Source organism: Ochotona curzoniae, unplaced genomic scaffold (assembly GCF_017591425.1).
Source record: "Ochotona curzoniae isolate NIBS_2020 unplaced genomic scaffold, NIBS_Ocur_1.0 contig_883, whole genome shotgun sequence".
Taxonomy (NCBI): domain Eukaryota; kingdom Metazoa; phylum Chordata; class Mammalia; order Lagomorpha; family Ochotonidae; genus Ochotona; species Ochotona curzoniae.
In genome coordinates this window covers 19793636-19807149 of record NW_024466599.1, presented here as the reverse complement: position 1 = coordinate 19807149, position 13514 = coordinate 19793636, and the positions used below count along the sequence as shown (strand labels likewise).

General features: G+C 48.4%; 1 protein-coding gene across 1 annotated transcript in view; it reads right to left on the bottom strand.

Annotated features, from left to right (window-relative positions):
• The window catches only part of PLB1 (phospholipase B1), a 101035-nt gene extending 99562 nt beyond the window's left edge, over positions 1-1473 (bottom strand). Inside the window, exon 1 of the mRNA XM_040992747.1 lies at positions 1419-1473. Within this exon, the coding sequence (XP_040848681.1) occupies positions 1419-1473 (55 nt within the window). The remainder of the gene's footprint in view (positions 1-1418) is intronic.
• Between the last annotated feature and the right edge of the window lie 12041 nt (positions 1474-13514).

Below are 13514 nucleotides of genomic sequence, written 5' to 3'. Positions count from 1 at the left end.
TCCTGATTTTCCCTGTAAAGTTTCCGCTCTCTGCCATCTGCCTTTGAATCTCACTGCCCAGAGGCCACAGCTTGCTGTCACCAGCTCTGAACACACAGCCTCTGCCTCTTCTCATCGGGGGAACTTTCATTTACCAGGGCCCTCCAAAAAGTTTATGGAATAGTTATATTTTGGAAAAAGCACCATTTCAATATTTTTTCATCAGAATAAGCTTACCTTTTAATCCCCTTTTCCATCCCATTTCTTTTTAAAATGCTCCCCTATTCCCATTAAATTGAGTTTTGCTTCATCAGAAGATTCCACAAGATAAGTTTTGCAGCAGGGGGAAAATATTTGCCATACACACAAGGAGAACTTCAAAAAGCTCATGGGAATGGAAATGAAGCGAAATGTTTTGGTGAAAAAATATGCATGGCTTTCCACACATATTAAGAGATATCTTCAAAAGTTCATAAAAAAAGCTATGTGGGCCATTAAAAAAGAAACTCCTAGACATCAATGAGGAAAAACAGACACTTCACAAGAGAAGAATCCGAGTGACTAACGAATATAAAAGTCAAACTTCCTTGGCCTCATTAACAGTCAGCAAAATGCAGCCCACATATGCAGCAGGCAAGGCCGGCATCATCACAACCACCATGCTCAACAGGTGATTGACATGTCCAAGGTGAGCGGCAGGTTGGACTCAGGACCTGGGCAGGCCAAACTCCACTTCTCCTCCTCTCCCCGTGGGCTGTCCAGGGAACACACCTTCTGGCTCGCAACCCAAGTCAACCGTCAGGAGTGGGTGGACATTCATCTTTCTGCCCCTTTTCAGCTTCAAAGATCCTGCTACCAAAACAAAGGCAGTGCTGGGGCGGAGGAGAAAGGGGACAGAGGGGGGAACTGAGGCAGAGGCCCAGCAGTCATCAGCATCAGCAGGAAGGTAAAGCTGGGGCTGGTAGCCCGTTTAGTACAATCAAGGGGCTAGTCATCACATGATGGCAATCTTTGCAGATTCATCAATGTTCCTTCCTCTGTCTTTGGAACCAACAGTCAAAAGCTTATAAATATTCATAGCAACAGCCAAATGTGTTTAGTGGTAGTCATATTTCTATGTGAAGGATGAGAAAGTTCAGGGTCCAGGGAGGTAGAAGAACTTGACCAAGGCCACACAGCACAAAGAACCAGAAGCTGGGTCTTGGGGACCCTGCCCTAAAGGTTTGCATCCCCACCAGAGTGCTGCTGCCCTCCCAAAGCCTGCCTCAACCCCAGCCCATCTGCGGGGCATCTTCTACCTGCCAGCACGAGGCAAACCAGCGCTGGGCTGTACACAGAAATGTCTCAGTTCACCCAGAGGACACCGTTCTCTGGAGAGCTCCTGGCCTCAACAGCACAGGCCGAGCCAGCTGCCATCTCTGAGCAGAAGTCACACTCACCTTGCCCCAGAAGCGGCAGCAGCCCGAGGAGGAAGATGCTGGGCCACACGGCCATGGCTGGATGCTGCAGGTGCCTCAGGCCTCTGAACCAAACGGCTGCGCAGATACTGGGTGAGCACACGTCTTCCTGCTTTTATGCAGCTCGGGGCTGATAGCGCACCTGTCATAAATCTCACCGGGTTCACCTTTGAAAGCAGGCCGTGGCTGACTGCAAATGATAAAGATTAACATTCAGGCAGAAGAATTCTTGAGCCAGATGCATCAATGATGGCTAACATATCCTGCTCATAGACCAAAAAAAAAAAAAAACAAAAAAAACCCCCAAAAAAACCCATTCATGACCTTTGACCTTCCCAGAAATTGCCAGCAGCTGTGAATTCTAGTCTGCTGGGGAGAGACCAGGTTTGGGAATCCCGCGTGCTGGGTTCCAATCCCAAACCCACCACAGCTGTGAGAACTTGGTCCTATCTATTAACTTGACCTCAGCTTTCTCAGCTGGGACCCAGGCGAGTTAAAGAAAAAAAAAAACATATAAAAAGTACTTTATAATATAATAACTTCAAGCCATAAATCCCCCTCCAAATGGGAGTTCTCTTTTTCTTAGTGTGAAATGTATGCCCACTGCATCTTAGGAGCACCGCTGGAGTCCTTGGTGGGCCTGACACGGACATTCCTGTTTCTATTCCCCACCCACGCACCTCCAAACCCACAGTGGCCACAAGAGTGGAGCTGGGGTACCCACCACAGGTTTCTCGTCTGTGGGTTGAATTGAGAGGTGCAAGCCCTTTGAGCAAATGGAGTCAGCTGTGTTGGATGGGGTCTCTACGTGGAGCAAACAGAGCTGGGATTTAAACCCTGGGAGGCAAAACAGCCTGCAGGTTAACATTTACATTTTCTCCTCAAATATCAAAAAGCCATTGCCTTCATTAATAAGAACATACTTCAAAAAAACTTCATGGATAATGGAAGTCTATTTTGATGCAAAAAAAATTTTTTTTTGAAATCTGCATATGTGAGGGGATTTTGAAATGTTCATGGAAGCTTATGTTACTAAGCTGATTGGATCCCAAATTCTCTTCTCATCACAACCTCCTTTTCAATGTGGTTTCCATGAACTTTTGGAAATAGCCTCCCCTCCTACATACCAGTCCTTGACTTTGGCCACCCTTTAGACAGCGAGGCTGAGGGGCTGGGGCCCATGTTCACTGTCTAGCCTCAGCTCTTGCTGATCTGGACAGCTTTCTCATATTTTTCAAATCACACAGGGCCAGCGTTTAGGCACAGCAGATAACTACTGCTTGTGGCATGGGCATCCCATATTGAGACTCAGCGGCTCTGCTTCTGATGCAGCTTCCTGCGGGTGAGCCTGGGAAGGAATCAGAAGATGGCCCAAGTGCTTGGGCCCCTACTACCCATGTGGGAGACCTGGATCCTGGATTTGGCCTCACCTAGCCCTGGCTGTTGTAGCCATTTGGGAATTGAACCAGTGCACAGCATTCTCTCTCTTGCCCACTCACTCTCACTCTCCCTTTCAATAAATAAACCTTTGTTTAAAATGAAAAAATAGGGGTCAGCATAGCAACACATCAGGCTAATTCTCTACAGTGCCAGCATTCCATATGGTTACAGGTTCATGTCCCAGTTGCTCCATTTCTGATCTAGCTCCCTGCTAATATGTCTGGGAAAACAGCAGAGGATGGCCCAGGTGCTTAGTCCCCTGAACCCATGTGGGAGGTCCAGAAAGAAGCTCCTGGCTCCTGGCTTCAGATTGGCTCAACTGTGGCCATTGTGGCCACTTGGGGACTGAACTAGTGCAGACATATTCTCTCTCTCTCTCTCTCTCTCTTTCCATCTCATTCACCCTTTCAAGTAAATAAAGATTTTTTAAGTTAAAAAATAAAAACCATAACTATAGCTTTGTGAGTTTGAATTTAAACTGAAGACTAAACAGGGTTTTGTTTCTGGTTCTCTGATTTTAGGGTATGGTCTTTTCTCTCTCAGTCTCAGAAAAAAATGTGATGTATGGAAGACACTGATTTAGCCGTGTCAAAGGCTTAGTCTCAGCCCGGGACTGCATGACGGTCTTAGGCTGTGCCTGAAGTGTATATGCACCAATACACCCAAGCCAGGGTCTGCAGGGACCACTGGGGCAGAGACGCCCCTGAGCACTGGGACACTCATCTTCACTGCCCACAAGCTCAGCGAGGACCCCAAGCTGCTGGTCCACTGCTGAGGATGGCAGGAGGCCACCACTCCACCTTGTGGTCCTGATAGCTTTGAGGAACCTCTTCAAACCTGAGCATGTGTCCACAGTTCCCTGCTCATGCTTAGCCCCGCTGCAGGTGCAGCAGGAAGCCTGCCGAACCCCAGGCAGAACCACCCAGGTCTACAGTCCACGTCTTCACTTTCATCTTTGACTGTGTCTCTGCACAACCATCACGGCCCACCAGGGCTGGCCCCCACTCCGTCCTCTGGTTTCTTTTACACATAGAAACATTGAGAAATCACTTAAAAATCTCTATTCTCAGGAATTTTGGCATAGGACCATGTGAATTTCCTTGTAGACCAAAGACGGGTGGGGGTGGGGGTGGGAACATAACCCTTCCTAAGCACTCTTACCAGGCACTGTGGTGTCCTTATGTATATCAGCTTGGATGCAGCCTACGATCTGTGCAGTCTCTGAGCAGCTGTGAAGAGAACGGAGAGAGTCACCATCTCACACTGAGACCAGCTCCACTACTTGACAATGCATTTTGTTCTCTACTTTTGCTATAACTTGTGCTGATGAGATGGGTCTTAGAGGAAAAGAGATGCTCCATTTCAGATTTTAGCAAGAATCAGCAGGTTTTTTTAGCAAGAATCAGCCTTTCCTTTTGGGAAAGGCTTAGAACCATAAAGTCCTATCTTTGTGTTGGTCACAAAGCATCTCTGTGGCTGAAAAGGCTGAGCATTTGCTCTTGTCCAAGTGTCCACAAGGGGGTGCTAGACCAAGCCTCGGGCCCTGGGTTCATGTGCGCTAAAGCACTCTGACTCAAGCATATAAATTCACATGTGCCCTCCATTCCTTTCTGGTATGAGCAAAGTAAGGATATTTTTGTTGTTGTTCCTTCCCTAGCATGGGCCAACCATTCCCTTTCCAAGGCTACCTTCTTCCTTTCCTTCTCAAATTTTTTGAATATATATTTGTTTTTAAGGATTAACATGTACTAACTTTGTAATGGAGAACAGAGCTTCCCCAATATTCACAATATTCCCCAATATTCATAGTCTTCCCAGTTTCTAGGCTGTAGTGTGGCTCCTCTGGTTCTTATGCTTTTTGTTATTGCCACAGTAGTAACAATCCAATTGTGATAGACAATGGCTGCCTTCTTTGGGCCACTGATGAACTCGTAAGGTGCCCAATAAGGTACTAATCCCACCCCAACCTGGGGAGACCAGAGAAGGTCTGCAAGGCTGGTGACATTAAGCATGAAGAAAGGCTGTACCGCATGCAGTAAGTGACTGATTGCTGCAATCGCGCTGCGGCTATGTGCAGCAATGTGATATGTATATATTAACGCGTTACAGTTAAGAAAATATGGAGGGACAGGCATTTAGTGTCATGGGTAAGACGCAGCTTGGAACATCTGTATCCCATATGTGAGTAACTGAATTTGAGTTCTGGCTCTACTTCTCATCCCAGCTTTCTGCCATTGCTCACCCTGGGAGGCAGCAGGTGGCGGCTCAAGGACTTGGGTCCCTGCCACCCACACCGGAGACCTAGATGGAATCCTGGGCTCCTAGCTTCAGCCTGGCCCAATTTCCTCTATTAGAACATTTGAGAAGTGAACCAGCAGAGTAGAAGAGTTCTCTCTTTTTCTAGGTCTGTTTCTCTGCCTTTCAAATATGATTTTTTTTTTAAATTAAAAGTTACCACTGGAGAGAATAGCAAATCCACAAAGAAATCCATACACCTTGAGAAATATACAACAAGGATTTATTTTTTCTTCTGGTTAGAGATACAACTAAAACTGAGTCCCTAGCCCTAGGGAATTAGCTAGAAGCAATGCCCTGGGAAGAAGAGTACATCAGGCCAAGCTGTTTAACGTTCGTGAGCAAGGAGTAAGTCAAGTCACCCTCTTCTTTCCACAAGCAAAACAATCCCAGGCACCTGGGTGGACTCCGACAATGCAACAGGAAGTACGCACCAGTAACCTGTCACCTAGGCAGGTGCCTATTGGTACTGATTTCATGGGAGAGCAGGTATGTGTCAGCACTGTGGGAAGGGTGGAGCCAGAGGACTGCCTTTCTCAGAACCATCTGCACTGGTGTCAGCAGCACCCCAGGAATAGCTCGCTGTAAGTTTCAGCTTCTCCCAGGTACCTGCTACTCCCTACCTATTATTGCTCTGCAGGTAAACAGTTCACTGTTCCTGATAGGCTTCCTGTGGGAAGGGCTGGGCCTTTTACTTCCTGCTCCCCCCCGCAGCTTCTATGCACTGCATTGACCATTGGCCCAGCAAATCTCCATGTCTTTGGTTGAGTGCTCCATCTGGGGTACAGAGGCAACTAGATGCCCTGTGCTCTCCACAGCCTGTTCTAGCCCCTGCCAACCTGGCAGGTCATCCAGCGGCCAGAGCTATTACCACTGGATTTCCAATTCCAGACCTGGGCACATTCGGGGGCAAATCATGCAAGGTGCAAGTCATGGACCGCCTTAGCTCCCTCGGGCAGAGACTTCATGCAGGACACTGAAGACACCAAGAGCTTGATTAAGAAGTGAAGAAGCAAGAGCCAACACGAACAAAAGTCCATACATGTAATTTCTAAGGGGAAAATACACTTTACATCACCATCTTATCACTTAAGTGAAATACTGACAGCACATCCCGGTAGAGTTAACGTTTACTCCATGGTCTGCTTTATCTATTGTTAGAGCCCCAGGAGTGAGCCAGCACAGGCAGTCATTAAGCAGCAGATGAAGAAAGAAGTGCATGGACGTCAGAATAAAGAGACCAGGACTGCTATGAAAAACTCAGCTTAACAGAAAAGAACAGAAAACACTAAAAGAACACAAGCCATGCTTGAGATTAAGCTAAGGGCGTCCCCATGTCCTGACGCATGATGGGAGATGGGACATTGGGCTCACAGCTCTTGCTCAAGATCACACTGTCATTCTCTCCTGAGCTGGTTCTCTACCCAGGCTGCACGTGGGAACCATCTGGGGAGATTTTCACAAAACACACTCTATCCTCCAGGATTCTGTTTCAGTGCTCTAAGGTGGGGGTTTGGGCATTGGTCCTTGTTCAAGTTCACTAGTAGATTGAGAGTCACTCTTCCAGGGAACCAGAGATCTCTGGGACCCACAGGGCACCCTGCACTGAGGGACCAGGAGGGCTCCCTCTCTGCTGGCAAAGGCGAGCCAAGCCCACTGGACACAGCCCTGTACCAGGACACACGATTGACTGTGGGATGGGAAGCCCCTGGGAACATGTGGGGTGAGATGTGGGGGCTCATCTCTCAACGTTCAGCGGGCCAACGGGGCAGGCACCCGGAGAAGGCTGAGCACTGAGCATCTGCGTGTGTGGGCGGAAGCTCCAGATCCTCCATGACACCAACCCTGCCTGCAGTGTCCTCCTCTTGCTCACGCCTGCTCTCCTCCAACTCTCCAGCATACACTGAGTGAACAGAAACAGCAGGCTCATGGTGGCTGAGGAGGAGGTGAGATAAACCCCCACTTTACACCACAGGATGTCCCCCACTTGCACCAGCCTCTGGGTCAGAGCACCACCATTTATGGTAGAAAGGGCATGAGGTGCCCACAGCATGAGTTCTGGCATTCTTTGATCACATGACCTCTCTGCCTGGTGAGCCATTTCTCTCTCCAGCCCCTCCGCCAACCTCAACACCAGAAGAGCCCTCAGACGTTCCGGGAGCACTGCTGGACATGGCTGGCAATTCCATTAAATTGTGCTTTCCAACCTGTCCTGTGGCATGTGGAAGATGGGGATCTTTGTACACATGGAGGGCGGACAGGAAAGGCTCAGCTGAGAAGCTCCTTCAGTTCCTCCTGGTGGTCCTGAAAGGACCCCCTGTGGCCCACCTTCATTGAGCACCTGCTAGGAGCCATGTATCATCTTGCTAATCCCGTTTATTTAGCTACATGCTTTACGAAGTTAAAAATCTCTGTAAGGTCACCAGACTGGTAAGTTTAAAAGAAGTTCTGGCACCACATCCCCTCCTTTCTCCCCAGCATGACTCAAAGCTGTGTGCCTAGTGAGAAGGCCTTCAACTGTGTTCTGATGGGGAGCCCTGACTCTGAAGCAGCCCTTGGCTCATGCAGTCAGCTGATCGGTCCCCGTGCTTCCTGCCCCCACTGTTCCAAGGACATTGAGGCAAAGAGCAAGGCAGGGCCCAGCTGTGCTAAGGGCTGACCCGCCTTTGAACTCCCTTACTTAAGTCCAGTGTTCTTTGTCACTCACCACGTGGGGCCAAGTCACCACGGCCACTTACAGCCACGGTATTTTTAACCCGGTTTTGCAGAAAAGAAACTGAAAACTCAGTCACTTGCCCCATGTTGCCTGGATACTAAGGTAGAGCTCTTGCTTCATCATGGCCCAGAGGTGGCTGAGTTCAAGTTCTGGAGATGAGCATTGACCCCATGCTGGTAGAAACCCGTGTATGCCTAGCACCCACCCCACGTCCATCCTTGGAGAGCGGCCCCACATATAGAAGCTCTTCCCTGGACCACACAGAGCTGAAATTCCCTGATCTGTGGCTCACCCAAGGCCTGAGGAGAGCTCCGGGAGAGGAGGGGTGTGAAATGACCCAGCAGGTGCTTCTACCTGGCAGTTCATCCTGCCTCCACTCAACTCTCTGTCAGGGGGAGCCAGAACCTGTCTTTCCAACCCAGTGGGCATAACCAGGGACCTCAACCCCTACCTGGGGAGCTCACACACTTCAGAACACAGCAGGATGTCCCGCTCACTGGCTGCCACAACCCCGAGCACCCTATCTTGATGACAAGGGCATCTGTCCAAGAAAGCACCTGTGTGTGGCCAGGAGGAGGGGAGCAGCTCTCTAGCCCTGCCCCCTCTCTGGGGCAGCTTACCTGTAGGAATGTCCTTTCTGCCCACAGTGCACAGCCACTCCCGAGCGCAGCCTCTGGGCCTTCGGCTGTGAGGTAGGGGATTTCTATGGTGTGATGTCACCAGGGCCAACGCCACCGGCCACCCCACTGGCAATGTGGGTATTACTAACCTTGGTGATGATGTGCAAATTTGTTTGCGCTGCCAGCTTCCTTGCAAACCCCGCTGTTTTACCTTTGATGGCACAGCAGGTGGGAGGGCTGAGGTGTGACAGTGAGTGGGGAGAAGGTGGATGTGAGGTTGGCCTTCTATCCCCAGGGCATGATGGCAGAGCACCCCCACGCTGGAGGCCAGACAGACAGATCTGCATGGAGCTCCAGCCTTTGGAAAGTCTCAGAATAGGAACAGAACTGAACTGCCTGCCACATTCCCTGGGAAGAACGTCTCAACGGGCTCCATGGTGCAGGGAAGTGGGGGCACAGCCAAGCCCCCTTGGCCTGCGGGCCCTGCTACTTGACCCCACCCCTTTCTTCTTTGCAGCTGCAAGCTTAGCCCCAGAGAACTGTATAGTCGCTCATTCTCATCTGAGCCTGTGTTCCCACTACATTCCTGAACCACCAACTGCCTTAGAACCCAGAGATTTGCCACCCACACGGCAGGGGCTGTCGCGGCTTCATCACCCTGGCTTTTCGACTCCTCACCCAGCCCGATGCTTCCTCGCTCGGGAGGCCATGGCTTGACCCCTTTGTCGATGCCCCGGGGGCCTGCTGAAGAGAAGGTAGGGCTGGAAACACACAGGGCAGAGAAGCCATCTCAGCCTGCTTTCTGCAGGCACCTGGGCGCCAGTCTCTCGCTCACTGCCTGCCTTACCTCTGAGACAGTGCCACACACGAGCCACGTCCAGTTGAGATCCAGGTTTCTGCCATTGGGGGCGGGGGAGAGGGGGGTTCTGGGGCATCCCCCCTCCCACCTAGATTCCTGCAGGTTCACCATCCCAACCGACTGGCCTGCTCCCATCACCTGCCTTCAAGGTGGCTTCTGCTTCCAGCACTCCACGAGAATCACTCTAAGATTAATACTGGGCTCAGCCCCAAGGGAAGTGAGGTCCTTAGCCCTCCTCTCAGCTGGTTTCTCCCTCTGACCTAGGACCCTCTGCCCCTGTCTTCTCTTTCTGGCTGTTCCTTCTCAGCTTCCTCCACTAACGCTTCCTCTGCTGCAGGCACCCCTATCTCTCCCTGTCTCTCCCTGTCTCTCCCTCTCTCTCCCTGTCTCTCCCTGTCTCTCGTATGCCCTTTCATCAGTCCCTCCGCCAACCCAACATGTCTGCTTCCATTTGGCCTCTCCTCTGAGCTTCAAACTCTATAAACTCACTCACTGACTCAGCTTCCCCCACTTTCATGTTTCACAGGCACCCTGAACCCAAGGAGTCACGAGGTGGGTGATGGCCTTCCCTCACGCACCTGTGGCCCCACTCTAAGTGGCAGTGACAGGTATATCCAGAGCCAGGAACCAGCCTTGCCAACTCTCTCCCTCAATCCCATACAAACACAGGTTCCATTAGCATTAGCAGGTGCACTCGCAGGGGGCGGCTTCACTTCTGATGCAGCCTCTTCCTAATGCACCTAGGGCAGCAGCGGAAGACGGCCCGAGTCTGTGGGCCCCTGAAGCCATGTGGGAGACCCACACTGAGTCCAACTTCAACCTGGACTAAACCAGCCATTTTGGCCATTTGCAGAGTGAACCAGAAGAAACTGCTCTTTCTCTTGCTTACTCTTCCTCTTTGTAACCCTGCCTTCCAAATAGATTCCGTTTTGAAAAGATTTATTTTATTTTTATTGGAAAGTCAGCTATACAGAGAGGAGGAGAGACAGAGAGAAAGATCTTCTGTCCGATGATTCACTCCCCAAGTGGCCTCAATGGCCAGAGCTGCACCAATCCGAAGCCAGGAGCCCAGAACCTCTTCCAGGTCCCCCACACGGGCTGTCCTCAACTGCTTTCCCAGGCCACAAGCAGGGAGCTGGATTGGAAGCTGGGTGGCCAGGATTAGAACCAGCACCCATATGAGATCCCGGAGCATTCAAGGTGAGGATTTTAGCCACTAGGCTACTGCACCAGGCCCCAAATAAATAAATTCTTAAAAACAATAAAAGTATTTTCTCTTAAACTCTTAAAATAGTATTTCTGGGGGTTTTTTTTCTTCTTTTTTTTTTAACAGAAAATCTTCCATCCACTGGTGCACTCCCTAAATGGCCACAATGACCAGATCTGAGCTGATCCAAAGCCAGGAACCAGGAGCCTCCTCTGAGTCTTCCATGTGGGCACAGAGTCGGAAAGTTTTAGGCCATGCTGCTGCTTTCCCACGCCACAAACAGGGTGCTTGGCGGAAAGCAGAGCAGCCAGGACATGAACCGGTGCCCATATGGGATTCTGAGTGAGGATTTAGCCACTGAGCCGTTGCACCAAGCCCAAAACAGTCTTTTTAAAAACAAGGAAAATAAAATGCATACATACATACATACATACATACATACATGAAAAACCAGAAGAATGTTCTAGCATGTGAAATGTGAATGGTGAGCCAATCAGAACGACGCACAAGTCTCGTCCACTTCCACATCCCTACCCTAACACAAGCTCACCAGTCAGAGGCCGTCCTGGCATTTTCCTTTTTCCTCTTTCTGCACTTTTTGGACAATTTTTGAAATTTGTTTATTTTATTATTTTGTGATACAGTTCGTAGGCTCTGGGAAGTCCCTTTCCTCCTTCCTTACGCCCTTGCTTCCCTGCCCCCACTAATTTCCCTTATCTCATTACAATACTGTAGTCCTTCATAAACAGTCCGAAGTCCATCATCCTGCTGTTTAAGTGTATCCTGACATTGTAGGCATGGACAATGGCAGAGAGTCCGGCATCCTATTGTCAAGATATATTTAACAATTTCGTTGGGAGTTCTATTTTTTATTTGGAAGTAGAGATGCATACTGCATTGTATCTTCACATCTGGATATGATAGTCCATACTACACAGTCACTATACATTCCCTTAAGTGAAAAGCCATAAAGCAAAATCAACAATAGGAAGAAAAATAGAAAATTTACAGCATGAAGTTAAATTCCCAGCATGAGTGACCAATGTGTCAATGAGGAAATGAAAAAGAAAATCAAAAACCTTGAAGCAAATGATGCTGCCATGTGACCTGAGTCAGTGAGGAAATCAATAAGAAAAGCAAAAACTTTATTGAAAGAAAATAAAAACAAAACTATCAAAACCCATGAGATCTAGCAAAAAATTAGTATTGAAAGTGTTATTGAACTTGCATTTTGCATGAAGGCTGCCATATACCAGAGAGAACATGTAACATCTGTCCTTTGGGGATTGGCTTACTTCACTGAGAATCATGGTCTCTAGTTGGGACCAATTGGTTACAAATGGTAGAATTTCATTCTTTTTAAAGGCTGAGTGGTATTCCACGGAGTAGAAGTACCACAGTTTCTTTATCCACTCCTCTTTTGGCAAGCATCTGGGTTGATTCCATGTCTTTGCTATTGTAGATCGTGTTGCTATAAACATAGAATTGCAAATCCCTTTCTCATATGCAGATTTCATTTCCTTTGGATGTATTCCCAGAAGTGAGATAGCTGTGTCATCTGGCAGAACAATTTTTAATTCTCTTAGCATAATCCATACTGACTTCCACAGTGACTGTAGTAGCTTGCACTCCCACCAACAGTGAAGGAGGCTCCCTTTCTCCCCACATCCACACCAACAGGTGTTGTTAGTAGAGTTCCGAATGTAGGCCAAACTCAGACAATTTTTAATCCCTGCTGAAGCAAGACAGGCGAGTGGTTCCCTAAGAGCTATGGATTTATAAACTTTCCATTAATTTCGTCTTAGGTTTAGTTTTATTTTTGATTGTCAGCTTAGTACTTTGACTCCAATCTGGCCTGACCTGCTTGTCACTGGGACCCTGCTATTGACCAGGCATGCAGAACCTCAGGGTCTTTGAAGCTCTCTGCTCATAGAAAATCTGCCAAGGTCAGCAAAAATATCTGTTTGTGACCTCAACCCCCACTCTCTTTGCCTCAAGTCTCTGACTATTTTATATACTCGTTCAACCTGGACATTTCTGTTTCAAATTATGGTATCTCTAAGTCTTTGGCGATTGAATGACATCTGTCCTGTGTCCTATCCCTTTTGTCCTGTGTCCTAAAGTGTGATCTTGTCATTAGATGGACCATAACATAGGATGCAGGCCTGGGTCCTGGCTATTTGTATGGGCCACACAGACGGGAAAATCGGCAGTCTACTGCAGACCAGCACCCTCTGAGAACAGATAAGGAAAACTCCTACATCCTGAAGGTATTCCCATTCCCACTGTAACTCACTGGTCCCCTATACAGCAACACTTCAACAAGGATGATTAGGCCTTCAATGGAAGCTTTGAAGGAACATTTAAGTTCCTAGACTGACTCTAAGAACAAAATTAAATTCTTGAGGCCCAATGAGCAACATGTTTGGGATGGGTACACTAACAATTCTAAATGTAAATCTAATTCTAAAATTACTTCCTGATATGCAAATAGACATATAGTCCAGTGGAGTACAGAGCTCAGAAACAAACCCTCACGAATGTAAAGGAGTCAAGCCAATTCCACTACATGGTGAGGGAAGGTCAACAACTGATGCTGGGAACCTGCACCAATAAGAGGTACGATGGACCCTTTCCTAATTACCTTCAACAAAAAAGGACATGAAATAAATCAAAAGCCCAAATGTAAGACTGAAAATTCTAAAAGTCTTAGAAGAAAGCACAAGGTAAAAGTTTGATGATATTGCATTTGACTGTTGTTCCTTGGTCATGACACCACAGGTACAAAACAACAAGACATAGACACACCGATTGCTACTGCTTGGCGTGATAAACTCCAAAGTCATAGGCTGATGGATCAAGAGTTGAAACTTTCCCAAACATGACATCCACAGGTGGGCACTTGGGGAAGTAACAGTGGTTGAGCAGCAGTCCCACAATC